Source organism: Stereum hirsutum (assembly GCF_000264905.1).
Source record: "Stereum hirsutum FP-91666 SS1 unplaced genomic scaffold STEHIscaffold_11, whole genome shotgun sequence".
Lineage (NCBI taxonomy): Eukaryota > Fungi > Basidiomycota > Agaricomycetes > Russulales > Stereaceae > Stereum > Stereum hirsutum.
The window spans coordinates 128,661-151,103 of record NW_006763141.1 but is presented as its reverse complement, the minus strand read 5'-3'; the positions used below and the strand labels follow the sequence as shown (position 1 = coordinate 151,103).

At 50.9% G+C, this 22,443-nt stretch overlaps 8 protein-coding genes across 8 annotated transcripts; 6 read left to right on the top strand and 2 right to left on the bottom strand.

The window, feature by feature from the left end:
- The first annotated feature begins 973 nt into the window (after positions 1-973).
- On the top strand, positions 974-2,782 carry STEHIDRAFT_100231 (NAD-P-binding protein). Its single transcript, XM_007306316.1, has 5 exons — positions 974-1,012; positions 1,211-1,589; positions 1,660-2,028; positions 2,260-2,457; positions 2,551-2,782. Exons 2-5 carry the CDS (start codon positions 1,548-1,550, stop codon positions 2,695-2,697), a joined length of 756 nt encoding a protein of 251 aa, XP_007306378.1. The 5' UTR covers positions 974-1,012; positions 1,211-1,547; the 3' UTR covers positions 2,698-2,782.
- A 153-nt stretch (positions 2,783-2,935) lies between these two features.
- Positions 2,936-5,157, bottom strand: STEHIDRAFT_112650 (uncharacterized protein; the record flags this gene model as incomplete). The annotated part of the gene is made up of 8 exons (XM_007306315.1): positions 2,936-3,187; positions 3,276-3,605; positions 3,693-3,874; positions 3,952-4,009; positions 4,078-4,201; positions 4,304-4,550; positions 4,857-4,972; positions 5,036-5,157. 8 exons carry the CDS (start codon positions 5,155-5,157, stop codon positions 2,936-2,938), a joined length of 1,431 nt encoding a protein of 476 aa, XP_007306377.1.
- A 2,515-nt stretch (positions 5,158-7,672) lies between these two features.
- On the top strand, positions 7,673-8,398 carry STEHIDRAFT_123067 (uncharacterized protein; the record flags this gene model as incomplete). The annotated part of the gene is made up of 1 exon (XM_007306314.1): positions 7,673-8,398. A coding segment is annotated over one exon (564 nt), but the record flags the coding sequence as incomplete, so codon positions are not given.
- Positions 8,399-8,943: 545 nt separating this feature from the next.
- On the top strand, positions 8,944-10,784 carry STEHIDRAFT_100223 (Phosphoribosylaminoimidazole carboxylase; the record flags this gene model as incomplete). The annotated part of the gene is made up of 3 exons (XM_007306313.1): positions 8,944-9,718; positions 9,769-10,514; positions 10,584-10,784. The coding sequence occupies exons 1-3, from the start codon at positions 8,968-8,970 to the stop codon at positions 10,782-10,784; spliced, it is 1,698 nt and encodes a 565-aa protein (XP_007306375.1). The 5' UTR covers positions 8,944-8,967.
- Positions 10,785-12,349: 1,565 nt separating this feature from the next.
- Positions 12,350-14,154, top strand: STEHIDRAFT_123065 (uncharacterized protein; the record flags this gene model as incomplete). The annotated part of the gene is made up of 13 exons (XM_007306312.1): positions 12,350-12,368; positions 12,446-12,471; positions 12,534-12,559; positions 12,617-12,649; positions 12,726-12,750; positions 12,913-12,928; positions 12,995-13,034; positions 13,100-13,206; positions 13,271-13,330; positions 13,406-13,433; positions 13,491-13,551; positions 13,618-13,781; positions 13,879-14,154. Coding segments are annotated over 10 exons (810 nt in total), but the record flags the coding sequence as incomplete, so codon positions are not given.
- Positions 14,155-15,035: 881 nt separating this feature from the next.
- Positions 15,036-16,787, top strand: STEHIDRAFT_112648 (uncharacterized protein; the record flags this gene model as incomplete). The annotated part of the gene is made up of 1 exon (XM_007306311.1): positions 15,036-16,787. The coding sequence occupies one exon, from the start codon at positions 15,036-15,038 to the stop codon at positions 16,785-16,787; it is 1,752 nt and encodes a 583-aa protein (XP_007306373.1).
- A 620-nt stretch (positions 16,788-17,407) lies between these two features.
- On the top strand, positions 17,408-18,486 carry STEHIDRAFT_82087 (uncharacterized protein). The gene is made up of 3 exons (XM_007306269.1): positions 17,408-17,565; positions 17,637-17,897; positions 17,969-18,486. Exons 1-3 carry the CDS (start codon positions 17,428-17,430, stop codon positions 18,470-18,472), a joined length of 903 nt encoding a protein of 300 aa, XP_007306331.1. The 5' UTR covers positions 17,408-17,427; the 3' UTR covers positions 18,473-18,486.
- A 215-nt stretch (positions 18,487-18,701) lies between these two features.
- On the bottom strand, positions 18,702-19,556 carry STEHIDRAFT_123063 (uncharacterized protein). The gene is made up of 3 exons (XM_007306310.1): positions 19,381-19,556; positions 19,255-19,325; positions 18,702-19,177 (listed from the first exon to the last, which is right to left on the bottom strand). The coding sequence occupies exons 1-3, from the start codon at positions 19,539-19,541 to the stop codon at positions 18,864-18,866; spliced, it is 546 nt and encodes a 181-aa protein (XP_007306372.1). The 5' UTR covers positions 19,542-19,556; the 3' UTR covers positions 18,702-18,863.
- Positions 19,557-22,443: the final 2,887 nt, after the last annotated feature.

Below are 22,443 nucleotides of genomic sequence, written 5' to 3'. Positions count from 1 at the left end.
GCGCTGGTGAACACTGCTCGTACGAGCCTATAAACCGACTGGCCCGTCATCAGGGATGGGGCTGAACATGATGGAAGCAGAATAAACGAGGGCAAACATGACAAGCCGTGCCACTGTTTCATCGCCGTGCTACTGTTTCAGCACCGGTGAATACCGCTGATGAGGATTCGTAGCAGCATCATCTGATTTGGGGTTACATGATGAGGCTGCAAAAGGTTTTGGACCAAATGTGATACACGTGTACAGGCGCATTGATCTGTTCAGGGCGAATCATCAGTATGTGATGAGAGATGGACTGGATTTGTCGACGAAAGCGCGAGCACAACGATGAGTGGATGATGAGAACAGCACAAACGCCCGGCAGCGACTCGGGGTTTCCTGTCTTTGACATGATAAGAGGGAGCTGTTCTCCGGTGATATGTTGCTTGCGAGAGAACGGCCCGATTCCCTGAAATGCAAGGCTGGTGGGCACAAGACCAACCGTGGGTTGGAAGCGTGGGGGAAGCGGGGACACGGGAACATCGATCATCTCCATTGACGGTCGAACCCGAGTCAGCAACACCAAGGGAAATATGGGAACAAGTTCTACGTCACTGTGCATCCCTCGACGAATAGCGGTTTGCCCGTGTCCCCATTACTCTTCACATGCTCGCTCCCCTTACTTGACCTCTGGAACTCTCTCCCCTCCTGAAATTCATTAGAGACTGAGCCCAGCGTGGAATAGCACTCAATCATCTACACTGCCACACTGTTGATGATCTACGAAACCATCCTGGTATCTCCCGGATTGAACAGTATGTCAATGAGGTCATGTACGACTCCAATCTTGAGTTTCCACGGGATTTCCTGGCTGCGCGGAGACTGGAGATTACGCACGTTCATCCGTTTGATATTTGATTGTGCCATCTGTTTACATGGTGATGCACACATTCGTATAGCACTACTATGTCTATCTTCTCTCAACTATGGGTGCGCTAAACATTTATAGACATCGCGTCGAAGATTTGGACCTGTGCATAGAGAAGTAGATCAGCACCAGCGCACTTCGACCAAGATAACAGAGATACGAAAAGAGTCAGAGTGCAGTAGCACGTAAAATCGTTTCATGCACGAGACTATGAAAGCCCCGCGCTCAATGCGATTCTGATCGGACATCATATGCAGAAAGGATGGCGATGGATGTGGGGGAAAGTATGAGTAGAGCGTACCTTCGGAATCTGAGCTGTCCTTACTCAAACATCCATGCGCGATGAGATCGCAAGCACTATTAATATCACGCCCACATGGATGCGACCGACGTTGCCCGGAATAATAGCTTGAGCACGACGACGTCGACGACAAAAAAAAAAGTGGCCGCCAACGCAGACCGTCACCAAATTGGACCAAACAAAACCGGAGGGTCACGCGATGTGGCGTAATAAATCCTTGGTCATTGGTGTGGCACATTCCTCCCTCCGGGACCCACACATTCTTTGAGGTCCGAAATCCCCTCATTGCTCCCTTGTCCTCTAGTCCATTCAGATTATATTCCTTGTAATACCTCAGGAATGCCAACGAAGAACGTGGTCATTGTCGGTGGTCATGGCAGGGTCTATAACACTTACAATCTTTCCGCAGAATACTTAGCTCAAGGCTTATCGTCTCCCAACTGCATGACAGGTCTCCCTTAAGCTTCAATCCATCATCGGATCTACGCACTCAGTAACCTCGATAATTCGCAACGCCGCCCAAATCCCGGAGCTTGAAGCCATCTCACCCAATATCAAACCTCTCGTCCTGTCCATCGAAGACTCGTCCGTCTCCGACTTTACTAAGGCCTTCAAGGACGCCGATGCGGGCGTCGTTGTCTTCTCTGCGGCGGCGGGAGTTGCGGGTGGGGCAGAGAGGACGAAGGCCGTGGATTTCGAAGGAGCAGTGAAGGTGTTCGATGCGATCGAGAGCCTGCCTGAGGGAGGGAAGGGAAGACCCAAGTTGGTGCTTGTGAGTGCGCTTGATGTGAGGAATCCGGACGTGATTCCGAAGCATTATGTGAGTGTTTTTGCCAGATCATTTTTATGTGTTTCTTCCTATCCTGTCCGGACGAGCGTTGTTGTTCATTATAATGTACACTAAAATTCCTCGACTTAATTAAATCGATATCTGCCACAATGCACTTACGTCATTGCCCCTGTGGCCCTCGCCACTCCTCGCTCTTGTCCTTGTCTTTCCTTCTTCCCCTTCGATCACATTCACCAACACTGAAATGCTCTTTACACCAAGAACGAGAAAGACCTAGATGTCTCCCGCCGCATGCGTGCAGCCCTAGGCATATATTTCCACTATAAATACCTCGCCGACCTGGACCTGACGGCACGCACGTCCTTCCCCTGGTTCATCCTCCATCCTGGAGGTTTGACGGAAGAGAAGGCAACGGGGAAGGCGGGCATCGGGAGGACACATTTGTATCCTCCGATTTCGGTAAGTATAGGCTCTTTCAAAGGTAGATTGAGTGGAAAGCTGATGGTCAATTCTGCCATCGTCTCTTTCGGTTGTGTGGCGTGCGCGGTATAGCGAGAAGATGTTGCAGCCTTGATCGCGAAGATCATCGATATTTCGGACGCAAAGGGGCTCGTGATGGATCTTGTAGGTGGAGAAGAACCGATTGGAGAAGGAGTGGAGAGGTTCGTGAAGGCGGGAGTGACAGACTGGTTGGGCTGATAGACATGGATCGTGTAAAGCGAGAATAGTTGTCTTGCTAGTCGGACCTGTATGAACGTCAAAGTAGAAATAAATGTAAGAAGCGTGGGATTTCATTGCTTTGGTTAAGGTATTAATTATAGTCCATGAAAAAGTCCTTGTTGTCGTGTACAATTGGAATTGATCTATTCGTTATCCGCACTGCCATGAACAGTGACACCTACATAAATAAACTGCTCCACTGCCAACGATGGCCCGCTCAATCATCGTCCCCGCCACCGCCCATGAACCTCTCCCTAACCCATTCTCCACCCGCTGCCAACACGACACTCAGCAAAAAGCTCCAATCGAACACAGGGCCGAAGATCTCGTATGCTGGGAGGGTGCTGAAGAGATTGGTGATCTCGCCCTGTGACGGGTCGACTTCGCCCGTGGGGATCCGGATGGCGGGGACTGCGGGAGGTGGGAAGGAGGTGCGGAGTTGGATCAGGGTCGAGAGGAGGTATATGCCCTGTCGAGATTGTTTCCGGAGGTGCGGTTAGTTCTCGTGCGAGTTTGATGATGAGAGAGGGGCGGGGGAGAGATGGGGGCGAGCGTACCATGACTTCACCGAGCACTAAGATCACAATCTGTCCCACCTTCTCCCTTTCCTTCCTCCCACCTATGCCCACTCCGTTCCCGCTCAACTTGAGCGCTCGAGCGACGCCTTTGAGTACTCGCCGAACACTTCCCGCTATGATGACGCCCACGAGGAGAAGGTTCAGTTGACGCATGACAGACGTGATATTTGCGGCGGAGAGGAAGGAGTCAGAGGAGGATAGGGAGGGAAAGAGGGTGATTAGGATGTGGGTCAGGATGTCAGGGTAGGAAATCGGTGTCGAGTCGTCTGGGGAGGAAGGCCGGGTAGGGAGGAGGATGTTGAATATGGACTGTCGGCCGAGCAGAAACAATCGTTAGTATATTCACCATTTGCCCGTCTCCGCCTCCCAGACGAAGGAAAAATGAATAATACGTACGCTAAAGCCACGGAACACGCAGTATAAGCCCATGCCCCTTTGGCCGAGTACGCTGACTCTTCCTACCCATGTCTTCTCGTATGCGACCTCGGCTCGGCGGGCACGTAGGGAGGAGAGCCGAGTGGACATAGAGAGTTGGAGGTCGTGAAGGGAGGAGAGTTCGGTGTTGAGGTTGGCGAGCTCTGTTTTGAGCGATCGTGTGAGATGACAATGCAATTAGATGCAAGGAAAGGGAAGCGCGGTGGTGAATGGGACGCACCGTTGTCGCCCCGGATAGAAGACGCTGCTCGAGAGAGCCACGAACTCGAATTACCATTCTGAGCGTTCGTCCTGTGTCAGAATAGGATCGCAGGAATGATTTCTAGGGAAAGTGAAGGAAACGTACGGTTTTATTTTCCATCTCCTTCCTCTCCTCTCTTTCTATATCCTTCTTCTTACGCTCTATGTCGAGCTCGACGCGTTCGAGGCTTCGTGTGGCGATGTCGATGTCTGACTCTGTCGGGATTTTCCTGTGTTATATACGACGAAAGATCAAATGTCAGTCCCATATCACCGTATAAGGTGTAACATTTGTAGCAATGAAATCAACGAAAACGGGGTAAGACACGTACCCTCTCTTGCCCCACCCAAAAGGGAAATATCCCCAACTGGCGCTGACGGCTCCGAATCCGCTCAGAGCACCGAGAATGATGGTTCCGAGGATGGTGAGGCGAGCGAGGGCGGGTGTTATGATGTTCGAAAAAAAGGATGGTGAGGGGGCATCAAACAGCGCTGCGGGGAGAGGTATGTACGAGAGGAGAAGGAAGTAGAGCAGCAGGGGTACAAGGGACAGGGAGAGGCGGGACAGGGAGAGAAGAACTGGAGGACATAGAAGAGTTTGTTAGCGCTTAACATGAGAGCGTAGAGGAAGATTGCCGGAGTAGCGGGAGTATTTAGACAACAGGGTCACGTCACCCCCATAGGATGGGTCAAAAAGCATCTCAAATAGTGGACAGAATAGATATCCAGTTTACATATGAGAACCGCGCGAGGCGAATGCCTGACTCTTCAATGTCGTTGGCAACGACATTCATCCGACCGTGCAAGTATAGGCAAGTGTAGGTGGTGCCACAGTGTGGCCCAATTCTACCAATCGATCACAACAAGAAATGGTCAAAGTCTCACCGGAAGAGTTGGTTCCCACCACTGAAGTGAGAATGAAGCTCAGCGACAGTGGTATAAGGACGAGGATGATGGACAGCAAGATGATCAAGGACGCTTGCCAGCTCCCAAAGCGTGTCCTGTGGGATTCAATACAGCCGTTATAAACTATCCAGTACCATCAATTATGGTCGACCACTTACACTGTACTAAAAACGCCCAAGCCTTGACACATCAACATCACGAACATCATACAGCATTCCGAGAAGCAGCAAGAGAATAAGGTCCTTGGGAGGGACGCTTGCCACGACTTCTTTCCGGTCATGGATGAAGAGCGTTGTCGTCTGGGTGTGGTAGATGGTTCTGGGAGACTGGAGAGAGGGATTCCGTCAAGACTTAGACTTGTCCGTGAAGTCTCTGAAATATCTGTGTTCAGATTCCCGAGAAGGAATCGGCGACATGAGAAGAATAATGTGATCCTGGCATAAGTCAGTTCGTCAGACAATTCAAACTTGGTAGCAGACACTGAAACAAATACCTCATGGCTGCGATAATCCCATTAGAGACGAAAGAAATCTGATATGTGTTCGCCATGATGGACGTGGTTCAGAACAAAAGGGGCGCCACACTGAGCTGTTAGCCGCCACGCCAGCATGCGGCTATATTTAGAAGTTGAGTGGCCCGCGCGAGGCTCTGTCGCACAGCAACCGGCGTCCACCACGGCCACTACGCATTCCTTGCCGTCAACCACGACGTCCACGACACAAATATAACTATGACAGACACGGCGAACGGTAAGAGCGAGCCTTCCGCGTCGTCTGTGACGGCTGCTACTGCAGCAGCCGGAGACTTCTCCGCACCTGCTTCCCAGGTGCGAACTACGTCAGAGCCCGAGGTGCGTCCCGCAGTCCGTCTTATTCTTGCTCAACCTTGACGATGATGATTTCGTGCTGCAGCAGAATGTATTTGTTGCTGCTCAGCGTGGCGATGTTGACGTCCTCCGTTCACTCCTCGAGTCCGGTCAAGCTCGCGCCACAGACCGCGACTCGCAAAACATCACACCCCTTCACTGGGCAGCCATAAACGCTCAAGTAGCGGCCTGTCGCTATCTACTCGACCAGGGTGCCGAAGTCGATGCTCTTGGTGGAGACCTTGTTGCGACACCCATGCAATGGGCAGCCCGCGGTGGCTACCTCTATGTCATTCAACTCCTCATCGCTCACGGCGCCGACCCAAACATCAAGGACTCGCAGGGGTACAACACCTTACATCTCGTTACACATTCAAGCAGTATCATGCCGCTGCTCTACCTTTTGCATCAACCGATAAGCGTGGACGAGAGGGACAGTAACGGACATACAGCGCTGATGTGGGCGGCGTACCAGGGAGACGCTCTTTCGGTGGATTTGTTACTGAAGCATGGGGCGAACACGAACACAAAGGACGACTCTGGGCTGACGCCATTACACTGGGCGGTAGTAAGAGGGAACAGGATGTGCATACGGAGGCTGATTGAGAAGGGAGCAGAGCTCGGCGCGAGGGATGGAGAGGGCAGGACGGCGAGGGATATGGCGGTGGAGTTGAAGAGTCTTGGCGCGTGGAAGAGGGCGCTCGAGGAGGGGGGCTTCACGGAGGACGGTGGAAAGAGAAGCAAACCGCTGAGCGAGCGCAACACAAAGCTTGCAATATTCACCTTGCCTACATTCTTCCTCTTCCTCATATTCACGACCCTCACGATCCTCCCCTGGTACACTGGCATCATACTTGCTATGGCCGAGTTCTTTGGAATGCATCACGTACTGCACTTCTTCTCACCTTTTTATCGCTCCACGCTGACGCCACACTACAGATTGTCACCCGTGTCCTTCTCAACCGCCCGACGTATACCGACAGCGTCACTGCGAGTCCCTACTTCGCAGGCATCATCTTCTCCTCTATGATCTGGGTCGCGTATGGCTGGGCCACACGACTCATTCAACGTACGTTTCTGGTCCTTGTCTTACAACGTAACGGTGCTTACATTGCGACTACTCAGAGACCGAGTCTCACCCTTTCAGTCACCTTACCTTCGCCTTGGCCTTTGGTCTATGCGCGTACAACTTTTTCCGCTCCATGACGCTCGATCCGGGGTCATGTCCCGCGCCAGCGAGTGATGCAGAGCTCAAATCAGTCATTGAGGATCTGGCGTCGGAGGGAAGGTTGAATGGCCAGACATTCTGCATTTCGTGTATGGTGAGTGACCACGTCGTTGGACTCCAGAGAAAATTGTATTGACTGTTCTGGTTCTTTGTAGGCCCGCAAACCACTCAGGTCGAAGCACTGTCGTATATGTGACAAGTGTATCGCGAGATCTGACCAGTGAGTACTGTCATCGAAAGCTTCTGAGCCCATACTCACCTCAGTGAACAGTCATTGCCCATGGGTGTGGAATTGCGGTAAGCGTGATCCAACGAGCGAGTCGAAACACTTTTTACTGACTTCATCATGACAGTGGGCGTACACAACCACCGACAGTTCGTGATGTTCGTGACCATGCTTGTTATCGGCATTATATTGTTCGACTACCTTTCCTTCGCCTGTGAGTCTAACTGCGCCGAGTTTTTCCATCCACTAACTCTCCGTATCACTCAGACTTCTCTGCTCTCCCTCCATTACCCCCATCATCGTCTTGCCTCCTCCCAACCAGTATCTGCACCCTCCCCGCCACCGATCCCTTCCTCTTTGCCGTAACCATCTGGGCAACACTTCAGCTCGTCTGGACCATCGTCCTCCTCGCCTCACAGTACTGGCAGATCGCCCGCCAAATGACGACGCTCGAAGTCTCGAACCTTGGACGGTACGGTTTCATGGGCGGCCGCGGGGGAGCGAGTCTGGCGGGACAGATGGGACACCGACACAATCATGCGTCCGGGACAGCCACGCCACCATCTTCTGGCGAGGCAACGCCCGAAGAGGGATTATTGAGCGAAGGCGCAGGGCTTGAGAATACGCATGGACATTCGCATGCGGGACACAGACATACGAATAAAGGGCTTTGCTCTGCCTGTGGTTCTTCTTCGTCTTTCCTTCTTCATTTGCTCGGCCTCGACCGGTTCACGACGGGAAAAGCAACCACCGGCCTCGCACGTGCGTCAAAAGCAAGCAATCCATTCGATATGGGTATAGTCAGTAATTGTAAAGATTTCTGGACGGTGGGGAGGGAGATTGGGGTGGAGTATGAGAGGCTTTATGAGGTGCCTATAGAGGGCTTCAGAGAGGCGAAGAGGAGGAGGGAGGAGGAAGGGGAGGTTGATGGGGTTAGTTTGAATGGTGGGGCGAGGAAGGGCTTGAGGGAGAGGTTGAGGGAGAGGCTTATGGGTGGAATGGGAAGGAGGGGTGGGTATGAGCCTGTTAGTCAGGTTTAGGTGGCCTTTTGGTTACCAAGTAGCGGTGGTCGAATCTACGGGTTGGAGGTGGGTTGGTTTGGTTGCTCTTCTGTACTGTACTTTATCGTCTCATTGTGCGCATTCAATACGGACTTACGACTCATGACTCATGAATGGAAATGTACCTGCTACTGCGCGCCTCGTCAATCAGACGCACCTTTCAACCACCACTCACCAGAGGCTTAGTCTGACCACCCACCGACGTTTATATAATCCACTTCATAAGTATGAGATGAATTCGCGTTTCGTGATGCCTGTGTTTATTCAGAGAGCGGATTTTTAAATCAAGGGAGTTGGGTGTGGCATCAAATGTTGCACACTGATTAGATTAGATCTTTATATACTTATCGACCTAGCAGTGATAAGATCAACAGGCTTTTCGACTTCAAGTTCTCCTCTCTGGGCCATCCTCCTTACTTCCCTCTCTATTCCTCTTGCAAGGGTAAGCGTTTATGTTCCGATTGTATACACCCATTTCCCGCATCGATGGCTCACCATACGCCAAAATTTAGACCATTCATCCCCTTGTGTAAATAGGCGGTCATGGACTCGAGAACAGTCGGAATACTAGGTGGGAGTAGGTTATTCAGTCGTGCTCGGTTATCCACAAATTTACTCAAGTAGTGTCTTTTATACAGCCCTTTGAATCCTACTCTTTTGCGATTATTTGAACCAATGTTTGGTCTCTAGGTGGAGGCCAACTTGGTCGAATGCTTGTGGCCGCCGCATCTCTTCTCAATGTCAACGTCGTTATCCTCGACTCTGGCGACCATGGCCCTGCCAAACAAATCCTCTCTGCCACTGACCCATCACGGTCGCATATAAACGGCTCTTTTTCTGACCCAGAAAAGATCAGGGAGCTTGCCTCGAAGGTGGCCGTATTGACAGTGGAGATCGAGCATGTCGATGCAGAGGTGTTGGAGGAGGTCCAGAAAACGCAGAAGGTGGAAGTACATCCTAGTCCATCGACCATCCGTATCATCCAGAACAAGTTCCGTCAAAAGGAGCATCTACAACAACACGGAACCCCCGTCGCCGAATCGATATCCGTCGATTCCACAATCGAGTCCGTTACCTCTGCCGCACGGAGCCTCGGGCTCCCTCTGATGCTGAAAAGCAAGACATTGGCATATGATGGCCGGGGAAATTTTGTCCTTCGCGAACTCTCACAAGCACAGGAAGCGATATCATTTTTGGGCGACAGGCCTCTGTACGCAGAACGATGGGTACCGTTTACGAAGGAGATCGCCGTAATGGTTGTTCGGACTACAAGTGGCGATGTCGTTTCGTACCCCGTTGTCGAAACTGTCCACAAAAATAACATCTGTCACCTTGTCTTCGCCCCACTCCGTACCCGCGACTCCACTCTCTTTGCCCGAGCGAAAACGGTCGCAGAGACTGCTGTCAAATCTTTGAGTGGCGCAGGGGTATTCGGTGTCGAAATGTTCCTCCTTGAAGATGGTACGTTCGATTCCGCTCCTTTCCTCTCAGTTTACCGACGGGTATTCCAGGGCAAATCATTGTGAACGAAATCGCGCCTCGACCACACAACTCGGGTCACTATACCATCGAAGCCTGCGAAACATCACAATACGAGAATCATCTCCGGGCCATCCTCTCCCTTCCTCTGGGTTCCACCTCCCTCAAAGTTCCTTCCACCGCAATGCTCAATCTCCTCGGTACATCATCGTCCATGCCCGAGCTCACCAACTTTGCCTCCACGGCTCTGACCATTCCCGGTGCCAGCGTTCATCTCTACGGGAAGTCGGAGTGCCGCGTAGGCAGGAAAATGGGCCACATCACCATCGTCGCGGAGTCCGACGCACAATTGCGCGACAGGCTGCGCCCACTCCTTCAGGCTCTTCCAGGCTCCGACGCGCCGTCTGACGTTCAGCGGTACGCCCCTCCACCACCTGCACCCGGTACAGGCTTTTCGCACCAACATCCTCTCGTTGGTGTCATCATGGGCTCGGACTCAGACCTTCCTGTTATGCTTCCCGCCGCGCGTATTCTTGATCGGTTCGGGATCCCTTACGAGCTCACGATTGTTTCGGCGCACCGTACCCCGGATAGGTTGGTTGAGTACTCCAGATCGGCGGCGTCGAGGGGCCTTAGAACCATCATCGCTGGCGCGGGCGGCGCGGCGCACTTGCCAGGAATGGTCGCTGCCATGACCGCGTTGCCAGTCATTGGAGTACCGGTGAAAGGAAGTTCATTGGACGGTGTCGATTCGCTACACAGCATTGTGCAGATGCCGGTTAGTATCTCGTCTCTTGTACGTTGTATCCGTCCGATTTTTGCTGATTCGGTGTGGCGCTGTCTCCAGAGAGGCATTCCCGTTGCCACTGTGGCGATCAACAACGGGATGAACGCGGGATTGCTCGCAGTGCGCATTCTTTCCGCTGGCATACCTAGTCTCGTTGGAGAGATGGAGGCCTACCTGAATGGGTTGGAGAGCGAAGTTTTGACGAAGGTAGACAGACTCGAAGAAGTCGGTTGGGAGAAGTACGAGGTGAAGCGCTCGTAGAGGTACGAATATTCTCGCCATGACGCCTAACTTCGCTGTTGTCGTGCTGATGGTCAGCTTTCCCGCAGACCTGAATTGTATGTGAACATAGAAAGCGAGAAGCCGAGCCGTAAAACATTGTTGTAGATCAGTGTAACCCGCCGTAAAAGCGACAAATCTTGGACAGGCATAAGGTCGCGTCTCGAAACCTATCACATTTTGCTCGCCGGGTGCGGCGTAGTACGAGGACGCTGGTCCAGCATTCACAATTGTGCCCGGTTTACCTCGAGGAGCATGTTTCTATGATTGCCCCTAATTATGTCCGGGATTTCCGTTGCAGAGCGCTTGCCGCTATCAAGTTGAGCACGTTGAATTCCGACAGGCGCTAAATCTCGTCGTCGAGATAGACACCTTCCCCAAGCTTGGTCTTGGTCACTCGATTTGGATATTTTTCTGGGCCTCAGATGCGGCGGACGAGTTTCAAATGGTATCTTGTATATGCCACGACAAGCGACCAACGAGTTTTTCGGAGCGACGAGGGCATCGTAGTCCGACAGACACAGCTTCTTGGGCGCTTAGGCTGTGCGTGGACTTGGCCGCTGCAGTAGCGTCGGACTGCATACGAACAGCGTCGGTGGAGAACGTCTTCCGAGTTCGTTTATCTCAATTCAGACTTAGACGTGAACCACCATCTTCACGAAGCACGGAGACGTCTCTTTATCCTCTCCTCCCTCCTCCTCGTACCATCTCGTCACTTCACGTCTTGTTCGCTGCCGGCCGGCCATTCCTCCTCCTACTCTTCACTCTCTCAAGAATGGCAGGCCCTATCGGCACTGATCCTATCAGTAACACAATCGGAGCGAGGTATGGCGGTGAAATAGCAGGCGCTGTGTAAGTTCACTTCACTATATCTCTTTCTTGCGCTCTGCTTTTCAATATTGCGACACTTGAACTTGCGACGGCCAATACTTCTCTTGGAGATCTTTGCGTTATCAGACTCTACGGAGTGATTCTTGTACAGACGTTCACATACTACTCGACTTATCCAAGAGACTCTATGCGTTTGAAAGTGTTGGTGAGTCACTCGAGTTTCAAACCCCTATCAAATTCTAGAAGGATTGTCCGGGGATGTAGACATTGACGCGTTCCAATATTTTCGTCTTCTGCAGGTCGGGATTCTCTGGTACAGCCTCTTCCTCTGGCAGTTCTACTCCACTGCAATTGCGATGCCTGATCTTCTCTGATGAATCTATGCAGGGTGTTTAACACCGTCAACACCGTCCTCAACTTGTTTGGTGTGTACCAATCCGTGCATATCCTCATTATTGGTGGCATACAAGAGGGCACCATAAATATAGATAACAATCCTGTCCCTTGGTGAGCTACCCTCTTCGCTGCATTGATGTCTTGTCCTTTGAGAAGGCACTTGTGTACCTATCGTGTGATTCGCCATCGGAGCCCACCTTTCAATTCGTCTCTGACCTGTACGTTGAATAGGCCAATCACGGTATGTATCGCCAATGTTGGGGTGATGTGGGATGGGTAGCTATCTGACGAGTCCGTGGACCGACCTATGATGTAACGCAGGCGATGGTGCTGTTGACGGTGAGTACACATTGTTGAGTCTATAAAGCTACGTGACCGACGTTTTCTCGATCTATGGGTGACACTTTCGGGGATAGACTATTTCAGATACGTTGGTCAGAGGGTCCGTACCACTATCCGTTGTTTTTACCCTAATTGTATCAACTCACGGTTATTGGCGTATAGGTTCTATTGCGAACGAATATGGAGAAGTACGTCGCTTCGTTTTTATACGGATCGTATTGTTTACAACGTCGTTGCTTGTAGTGAGCAATAGATCGTGGATCATGACGGTAGCAGCGGTACGTCTACCGAGTGCCATTCAGCCATGCTGAATCATGAGCTCACCCCCATATGACTTCTCATGCCTCGATGTAGGGAGTGCCCATTGTATTGACTATAGGCTAGCATCATTTCGCTGCTGTTTCATCCAGTCGCTGTCGTTGCCCTTCGCTTACGATGATCTATCTGTCTCTTAACAGTGGACGGCCTATGTGAGTCGCATTGGTTTCAGAGGCGTTGCTCCCTGAACCTGTCACCGCGCACTGAAAGTGCTGCTGAATAGATCTCTTTGTCAAGACGTGAGTGTACTTTTTCGGATCAACCATGCGGTCCTGTCCCTGTTCTCACTTCGGCCTCTGTTACAGTCTGAACCTACCGCATTTCTCTCAGGAATACCAGCTTTCAGTACGTATCACACGCCATATATCAATAAGGAATACGAAAATCGTTGAACTCCTTCCATGGTCTAGACCGTCTTGTACCTCCTCCTGAGCTCTATACTCCTGTCGGACTGGGTTATTTCTCTGTTGATGATATTCTTGTTATGGAGATCAAGGAGAGGATCTGTCTTGAATAAGTGCATCTATTTCACGTTCCGTCAGGTTGTTCTAACGTGACTGAGTTGACTCAACCTTTGCCAGGACGGACTCGCTCGTCACAAGCTTAATCATATATACGGTTACCACCGGAATGGTGACTAGGTATTTTCATTTTTTTTCCTAACCTGTGAAACATTATTCAGCGACCACTTTATATAACACTATTTGCATTGGCAGTATACTTGCGTTGATCATTCTCGTCACAGTAGGTTATCCAGTTCAGTCTCTCTTTCAGACTCATGTTGACCTGCCCTCTCCTCAGTCTGCAGTCATGTCGAAGGCTGGAGAGACTTACATTGGATTCTTTTTCCTTCTTTCGCGGTGTGAGTCACTCTATCCACATCCATAGCGTTTATTCCACTCACAGACACACGTGTACGCTGATACAGCCTACTTCATCTGTCTCATTACAACTCTCAACCGGCGGAATGACCTCCGCACTTACCATCGAAACGTTTTGTCCGGTCCTCAATCTCAATCCATGGCTGTAGGATATACTTCCACGACGGAGGATACGGCAGAGTCTGAGCAATTGGCTACGTTGGATCCCGTGGTTCGTACGCCCCACATTTGATTCTTTCCTTCGCACCTCTGGATATATATGATAGCCTGGGATAACTGACTATGTGCCGTACCTCGGGTGTTTTCAGTTCAAATTCACTTCCCTTCCTTCTCCCACAAGTTATATCACAAGCGACACCTACCTCGCCGAGGGTACACATCCCCCCCGGGATAGTCATTACACCGGTTCTAATCGAGGGGCCAACGGGAGCAAACGATTCCCGGAAAGCCCACGTCCGCAATCTAAGACGAAGACTCGTGACTTGGAACGTGCAAATGGCTATGGCCAGATAGCGACAAATTGGAGTGTCGCTGTGAGTCGTCGTGTTTATCTTACCTGCTTTATGCTCAGTTATGGCGGATGAGGTATACTAATATTATGCGTTCTCTCTCGGATTATAGCCCGAGCCTGCGAGCTCCTGGGGCTCCGTCACTGAGGTAGTTTAATGTCTTGAGTCTAAGCAGAGTTGATTCACCCTTCAATCCAAAGAAAAAAATGTAACGGGAGGGCCACATCTACTCCTTTCAAAACTCGTTACCGTACGCATCCCTCTAATGGTTAAATTATGCCCATTATAACTTTCGGTGTTACGACTAAATCTTTGGCGACACGTTCTACTCTTACTCTACTAAATCCACGCTAGAGCTCTAACTCGCCCTCATCTTTCCTACTTATATTTCATCATATATGCACCCACCTATTCACATGCTGCTAGTGACCAGAATCACACTCTCGGTCCTTAAAAGGCCAACGTGGTTGCAGTAGTATCCTTTATATCCTGAGATTTCATTCTCGTCTGCGTCCGAGTCTTCATCCCTTCTCCGCCTTAGAATGTCCGATGAAAGCCATACTTACATCCAGGAAAGCCGTGAAAAATATTTTTGGCGCCGATGTCATTATCATCCAGCAGACCGAGTCCAGTCCTGAGCCCGATAAATAGGGCCCCACGAACGAAAAAGTGATATAGTCGTTCATCAGAAGACGAATTTTAGCAGGAGGAACGGCCGGAGCATGCCGGTGACACGAACTCCGGATGCGACCTACGTGCCGAAGGGCCCGGGCAAAACGCGACGCGCCAACGGTTGAGTCGTTGCTCCAACGTTGCTCCTCCCACCACCGTCGTCCGAGCCGTGTCTCTTTCGGGGTGAGTCGTGAACATGTCGATTTTAATTTATAAACGTGCTTACTGACTTGACTCTAGATCATGATCAATGGTGATGGCATGGAGTCGGAACCTAGGTGACCATGACCGCCTTCCCGTCGAATTATCAACATTATTCTAACCGCAGCATCTATCGTGACAGACGCCATTGGCATCTCGCATCACAGGCTCGAATACCCAGTGCTCAGGACATATCTGCTCGTACTCACCCGGACGTGCTTCAAATTTTTCGACAAAAGATCCACGGCGAAGTTGATGCGATGAAGCATGCCATCGCTTTGATGCAGTCTCAGCTCAACTCAGTGGCTCCCATATCCTTGCTTCCTGTCGAATTACTAGCAGAATGCTTCACGATTTTAGCCGACGCTCATCCTCCATCCGGCCGCCAAGATCTTGGTTGGATAACCGTGACACATGTGTGTCACCATTGGAGAGACTTTGCTTTGAGTATGTCCTCGTTATGGGCCGCGCCTGCTTTCTCTCTGGGTTCAAGATGGGTTTCGGAGATGGTAATCAGATCCAAGGGCAGACCGTTGACCATTTGGCATAGTTTGGCATTCAAAGGAGCCGCTCCTCAGTCCAATCGGTCAGCCATAGCAGATGCTAAGAACGTCATCGACATCCTGCGCGAACACCTGGACAGAGTAAAACATATCGAACTAAACGGATTCCTACCGTCCTCCATCGATACCGCTCTATCGACCTTATGCCGGCCGGCGCCATTCCTACGTGCACTGAACATCAGCCATACCGGATTCGGGCATCCAATATCCATACCCTCTAATTTCCTGGCAGGAAATGCACCTTTATTCCGCTCATTGGAACTGCCGTACGTTGAGGGCGACTGGATGGTCCCGGCTATCCGCAACCTTCACTGCCTAGTTGTGTATGGCTCAAAGGCGTCACGTTCAATGGACCCTTTTCTCGACCTGCTGGAACGTAATCCAGAATTACGCTCTCTAGAGATCAACTCCGTGTTCTTCCCAGTGATACACCCGCCATCTGGCACCCGTTCCCTCGAACTTCCCAATCTGCAGTATTTCACTTTCCATGGGTCCGCATCCAGTTGTTCAATTCTCTTGAATTCTTTTCTCAAAAATCCCGTGGCCCTTGCAGTCACACTTCTCGTAGAGCGTGCCGAGACACCTGAAGATGATCACGATACCTTGTACGCTGCTGTATCCGCGAAAGTCGCCTTACGCCACCTACCTTTCCGTGTCCTCAGTATTGGTCACGGTGTCAAGAATAATTCGCTACCAGGCACCATATTATTTGAGACCTCACGACGGATTCGCTGGACCAATGACCGTCCCGACTTTGCTCCTTTCGCGGTACGACCTCCTTCCTTCGCCCTCAGGCTGCATCCGCCCATGTCACCCTTTAATGATCGCATAGCATGTATCATCAATGCTATTCAAAAGCTTTCCTTCAACGACATCGAGATGCTCATCGTCCGGAAGGCAGGGGGGTACCCGGGTGTCTGGGAAGTGCTCTCTCGCTTACCATCCATCAAATACCTGGAGTTCTCCCACCGTCCCCTCGAAGTTATTAGATTGCTTTCCCACAAGTCAAATCAAACCGAATCAGGCCTATCCACTGTGTCCGCATTCCCACAATTGACGCACCTTCGTATTCAAGACATCGATTTCACCTGGTACCCGGGCGGATTGACTCCTGAGCTACAGGATCACTTAGTATCCATGCTGTGCACAAGGACTCAAACGATCTGTCGAGTCCAATGGCTTTGTCTCACGGACTGTACGATATCGGAGGAAACCCTGGAGAAAATCCGGAAGATTGTGCCCGAGGTTTTTGTGGAGGATGAAGATGATTGAAATGGGATACTATGGCGGGAATATAGCAAGTGAGTTATCAGCCAAGCTCTGGATCTGTTCGCATTTCTCATCACAGTCGAACGGTGACAGACCACGTGTTCACAGTCCTTTTTCTTAAACCGTTTCCGATGTCCTATTAAACCAACACTCTTCAGTCAATCGTATTCAGACCTTACTACCATTATTGCCAACAGTATGGACTCCCGCGCGTTGGCATGATAAACATGGAACAAGACACAAAGTTTCTGCCCTGCGCTTTCTCTACTTTGCCGTTGCTTCGACGCTGAATCTTCCGTTTTCCCAGTGCTTTTTGCTTTCTTCGCTGACATGGTCATTCGTGTCCAGCCGTCCTAAGGCGACGGCGTGACCTACCAAACCTTCTGCCTTTGGCAGAGATATAATCACACGAGGGATCCCTCGTGTCTCATAGCTCAAGTAGGTAAGACAGTGTAAGAGACGCAGTCGCGATGGTTTATAAGGAAATTACGGAGCATTTTGGCTTTCGTGGACGTACCTCATGCTAGCACATGATCTCCAGACAGCCGACCGTGGGAGGTCAGCAATTTACATAGCGCCACACAATTAGCGATCCAGTACTTAATTGCGCCGATGAATGCTCAGCCTTCGACAACCCGCGACTATGTCTTACTGCTCCGACTGTGGTGACCGATGGTTCAAGGACAACGAAGCATGGTTCCAGCATTGTCGCGATAGGTATGACCACCATCTCTGTGAGCAGTGCGAGCGGCTGTTTGCGACGGATAATGGGTTGGATCAGGTAAGGCTTTACTTGGTTCGCGATCATGATATGAAACTCAAGCAAGGACACGATACCGACCAACCCCTTAGCACTTGAGGACAGCTGCAGTCCATCAGGACAATAGCGACTCTGGTTACCGGGGAAACTACAACAATGCAGGGTATGAATATGACGACGATGACGAGGAGGAGGAGTTTGAGTCCGATTCCGACGAGGATCCATTCTGCGACTCTTGCAACCGAGTCTTCGTGGACAGGGAGGGCCTCTTTCAACATCTCGCAGCAAGCAGCAGTCACAACTGGTGTTTCGTTTGCTCTCGCGACTTCGCCACTGCACAAGGCTTGGAGCAGGTGCGCCGTCACTCTTTTCCGTATCTTCCATGCCAAGCCAGTGGTATTTATATACTCTACTATATCGATAGCATTCTCAGTCTCGCGTCCATAAACCTTCAGACCTCAAATGCCCACTATGCTCATCCAGGTTCACGGTACCCTCCGCCATAGCCCAACATATCGAATCAGGAGCCTGCCACAACGGCTCGCGCCATCAGGTCACCGCGGCCGTTCGCTCCTTGAATATAGCATCCCCCATCTCCGTCTCCCATCGACTCACTCAAGGCCCACCAACTTCTGTCATAGTTAGCTATCAAGCCACCGAGTTGGCGTTCAATCCTCGAATCAATGCATATGAATGCTACCTTTGTCATGGTACCTTCCGCACCATCCACGCTCTCAATCGGCATCTCAACTCTGCGGCACACGACCAAGATGAGTTCAAGTGCCCGAAGTGCAGGAGGTTGTTTACGTTGGTGTCGGGGCTGATTCAGCACATTGAGAGCGAGGTATGTGGGCTGGCGAGGTTCCAGCAGGTTGAGGATGAGGCGCATGAGTTGATGACGAGGTTTACGAGAGCTCTGACAATGTAACGGACGTTTCATAGAGAACTTTTCTTGGTCGCGAAGATATGTAACCAGCGCTTTTGTGTTTATAACGAGGCTTCCTATGCAGCCTTACTTGTTCGCTTGAACGAAAGTGGCGCGCCACAGGGGTCGTACATTTATCAACGCAGTATTTCCGGCCGGCTGTCATTTATTGAGTGCGAGTAGTTCGATACACGGCAGTCTCTGAGACTTTGCAACAGTTCGGCCCCATACTTTTCTACCGGGTATATACTACTTGTACACTCTAATACAAGGCGATGATACTACACACTCTGCCATTTCTACACTCAGGAGTGCGTGAATCAGGACCAGTCATCCGTTGCAGCAGCACTACACCCCACAGGAAAAGAACGCAAGAAACAGACGAAACAGTCACCTAATCTTCGTCGTCGTCGTCTTCCTCTTCTTCCTCTTCCTCCTCTTCCTCCGACTCTATAACTTTTTTCTTTGATGAGCTTGGCTTTTTGACCTCTGGCTTAGAGGACGAAGTAGCCCCGGACGAATTAGAATGCTTGCTTTTACTTGAACTCGATGGCTTGACCTCTTTGGTCTTCTTCTTTTTCGGTTTCTCGTCCTCCGAGTCTTCGTCCTCTGGAACCTGATGCTTGGCTTTCGTGTAGTCGATGCGGATGCCTCGTGTCCTTCTTCCTGTGGCGATGATGTTGGATGTGTCTAGAGCCTGTAGTTCGTCTTTTATATCCCGAGAAGATGTGTCAATCACAATTCAAATGAAATAGAACGCCCGAGCCATATAGGACTACACGCACCATCGTCTACACCGCTCTCCTCAGACGCTGAGGCTTCGAACTCTTCCTCGTCGTCCTCGTCCCGTTTTGCCCTACCAGCGCGTTCAGCGCCACTTCGAACGTAAGAGGAGGCGATTTGAGACTTACTTCTTCGACTTGCTCTTTACTGGGCTGTCCTCGGCCCTTCTCTTGCTTGTGCTCGACGACATGGTGTATATGTAGGTGAGATAGGCGTGGGCAGATGAATGTTGCGTATGCTTGTTGAGGACGACCGCGACGATGTGCGGCACAGCGTCGGCACCTGCCATAGTTCTGCATTCTCCGCTATCACGCGGCTATTAGCGTAAGCCACACGAAGTTTGTCTTGTCTCTATCCACCATTATATCGTTGGGGAATTTCTGGAGAAAAACTGCGCAGTATCAAATTGAATCTCGTATAATGTAAACTTATCCAATTCAGGTCTTCCTCGTCTATCTCACCTTCGGTTACAGTAACAAGGAACTTTGCGCTCAACTGGAATGGAGGCCGCAGTGTTGGTGGGCCTGTCTTGCCATTTCTTGTCTTCTCTCATTCACGCTGCTAACATGAGGATGTTGACTTCTGTCTTACTGAGATCCATCAACCGTCCCTTGCCCATGCTACGCGTACAATCGGACTTGCTCGTCATTGATACGCACGGATCATGACACCCCGTCCGAGAACGGCCTTCCCTTCCTTGGGACTCGCTATCGCCTTCGGATGAAACGTTCCTTCGTGAGTGGATGCATCTGATTTTCATCTCCACACGTCTATTTCTCTCGAGGACAAGCGTAGTAAACGTGTTCGCTGACAATAGCGCTCGTCCCCATTCGAGATGTTCCCGGACATGAAACCACCATGCAAGTCCTGTTGTCGTCTAACTGTCTGCGGTTTAACTCCCGCACTGCTTATGGACGTTCCTGACCTACAACAGTTTTAACATGCCCGTTTGGTCTGACAGCTTTGCATGGTTTCCACATTACTTCTGCTTGGGTGATCTTGTGCGTCTTATGTTCTTCTCCATCCCTTTTCCGGTCCGGACTTTGGTCCCTTACCCTTCGCCAATGCATCATACACTGCTTCAGGTCCTGGTCTAATTCCCCTTTTTTGATGTGTAGTGAGAACGGGCATCCTCATCGTTGAACGCAGCAGCGACGATCATGCCCTATCTAGATCGAGAACAAAGGCAGCTCAGAAATGGCGGTTATGGGATCCCAGACACTTTCTGCATCTTCGCTCTCCTTCGCTCCCAATTCTCGAGAGAATGCGATGTATTTTCGTTCGGGTGAGACAATCGAGGACCCAATGATGTCTCATTTTTGATGCACCAGGTGCTCTTCCAGTCGCTTGTTCGGACTTCCGATTTCTCTCTAGACGGTCTCCGCTCCGGGTGACGACATCTATACTTCATTTTCCCTACGGCCGTCAAACAACGGGCTCCGTCTTCGGAAGAGCGGGTCTTCCGCTACTCGCATCATCCTTTGGGAGCATCCTGTTCAACTTAGTCCCTATACTGCTTTGATGGCTCAGCCTTTATCGTGACGTGCCGATCGAGCACTTAGGCTACCGCCCCTACACGCCTCTCTGAGAGAAGCTAAAGGCAGCTGCACAATATGTTCATCTCATTTCATGCTCCCAGCATCTAACAATTCCGTTTTACTTCGTTATGCACGAGGTGTACATGAGCGCAGGAAGGGCGTCTACATCACACACTCATGACGTCCGGCCACTCTCCTCCCATTGAACCAGCCCTTCATCTCCGCCTCATCTCGCTTCTTTTTCTCGCAAAACGATCTCACTCCTGACCAACATCCTCGTCAAAGCGATCAAAGCCACCCACACAGGACTTCTTGATTACCGCTCGCGTTCCCAGACGAGGCTTTAGGCCTTCCACATCGCAGAAGAGAACGGTCCACACGACCAGGCTCGGGTACACTGTATGTACCGTTGGTGTTTTGCGCCGTTGTTGTGTTGGAAGACCTGGCTAGACTTACTTTGGGTAGATCCATGCCCGTGGTCGTCTCAGTCGGCGAATTGCTCGTTCCAAGCTGGGTCGAATCTGACGTCGAGCTCTTCTTGGTGTTTTACGCCTCGAAAACCAGCTACAGAGGCTTCATAGATGCTTCTTGTCTCTGCAAGGCTCGCTACTATCTTTTTTCGTTGGCTTCGTTGGCGCGATGCGATCACTCAGTTCTGACAATCAGATGTTCATGTCCTGGCGTACATCCTCTTTCGGTGACGGCCAAGTGCTCGCTTTGAGAGTCTGGCCCTTTAATGACATGCCTCGTCGGAATCACTTGTCCCGCCTTTGCTCCGACCATCGTCTTATTACGCGATTCGTTTTCGACCTTTGGTCTCTTTCTGGTTCTCAAACCTATGTGATATATATGACTGGGTACAGGGACTGCTCTGGTGGTCATTAATTCCCAGTGCATCGGGCTGTTCTGACGTCTATCCTTGATGGTCTTCTCAAGGCTAGCTGGATACGGACGTCCTTTTCCCCCCCTTTCTCACATGCCATGGACGAGAATAGCAATTCTGAGCCATTGTGGCCCCTTAAAGGGTCTCTAGTCTGGACGTTCTGGATTCGCCACTCGTGTTCTCTATATTTGCAGCACTACAAATTTTGAGGCATTGCGGTTGGACTGGATATGTGCTCGCAATGTCTCGCGGTAGAGGTGGAGAGGAAGGTCCTCGTTTAATCACAGCTACCTATTCACCCTCGAAGTTTCGGTTTGCTTCCAACTTCCATGAATACCTCATCAGGTCTTCCGTCCCTCAAGATTCACCTTCCTCCAACTCCGACTCTCGATGTAACCCATTCGGTTAACCCTTTACTTACCTGGACTCGGCCCGTCCTGTTGTTTTTTTCTGTCTCCCTCTCTTAACGTGTTATTTCTCTGGTGTTTCTCTGCATATTTGTAGACTCCGGGCCCCGACCATCACCAAGTCCCAATCACAATTCACCAACATCCCTCCGAAATCCTCCCGAGCCTGATACCCCTTCGTGTCGTAGCTCGCACACACGCACACCTCCAAATCTGCCGCGTATCTAAACCAAGCACCTGTACCCATTGACAGGCCCGCCACATTTGTATTATTATTATAACCGATCCTCCGATCCGTTTCCGGCGGGACTGAAATTTCGGATTCATGCTGGCATTGACGGGGGCTCGACAATGGGCTTTTCG

Bases quoted from the DNA above. Each gene is read 5' to 3' on its own strand.
- STEHIDRAFT_100231 (XM_007306316.1), top strand. From the start codon at position 1,548: ATGCCAACGAAGAACGTGGTCATTGTCGGTGGTCATGGCAGG. The intron at 2,029-2,259 runs GTGAGTGTTTTT...CTTTACACCAAG, and splicing joins ACGTGATTCCGAAGCATTAT to AACGAGAAAGACCTAGATGT. The intron at 2,458-2,550 runs GTAAGTATAGGC...TGCGCGGTATAG, and splicing joins ATTTGTATCCTCCGATTTCG to CGAGAAGATGTTGCAGCCTT.
- STEHIDRAFT_82087 (XM_007306269.1), top strand. From the start codon at position 17,428: ATGTCTTACTGCTCCGACTGTGGTGACCGATGGTTCAAGGACAACGAA. The intron at 17,566-17,636 runs GTAAGGCTTTAC...CCAACCCCTTAG, and splicing joins CGGATAATGGGTTGGATCAG to CACTTGAGGACAGCTGCAGT. The intron at 17,898-17,968 runs GTGCGCCGTCAC...CTATATCGATAG, and splicing joins CTGCACAAGGCTTGGAGCAG to CATTCTCAGTCTCGCGTCCA.
- STEHIDRAFT_123063 (XM_007306310.1), bottom strand. From the start codon at position 19,541: ATGGCAGGTGCCGACGCTGTGCCGCACATCGTCGCGGTCGTCCTCAAC. The intron at 19,326-19,380 runs GTAAGTCTCAAA...ACGCGCTGGTAG, and splicing joins GTAAAGAGCAAGTCGAAGAA to GGCAAAACGGGACGAGGACG. The intron at 19,178-19,254 runs GTGCGTGTAGTC...GGGATATAAAAG, and splicing joins GGAGAGCGGTGTAGACGATG to ACGAACTACAGGCTCTAGAC.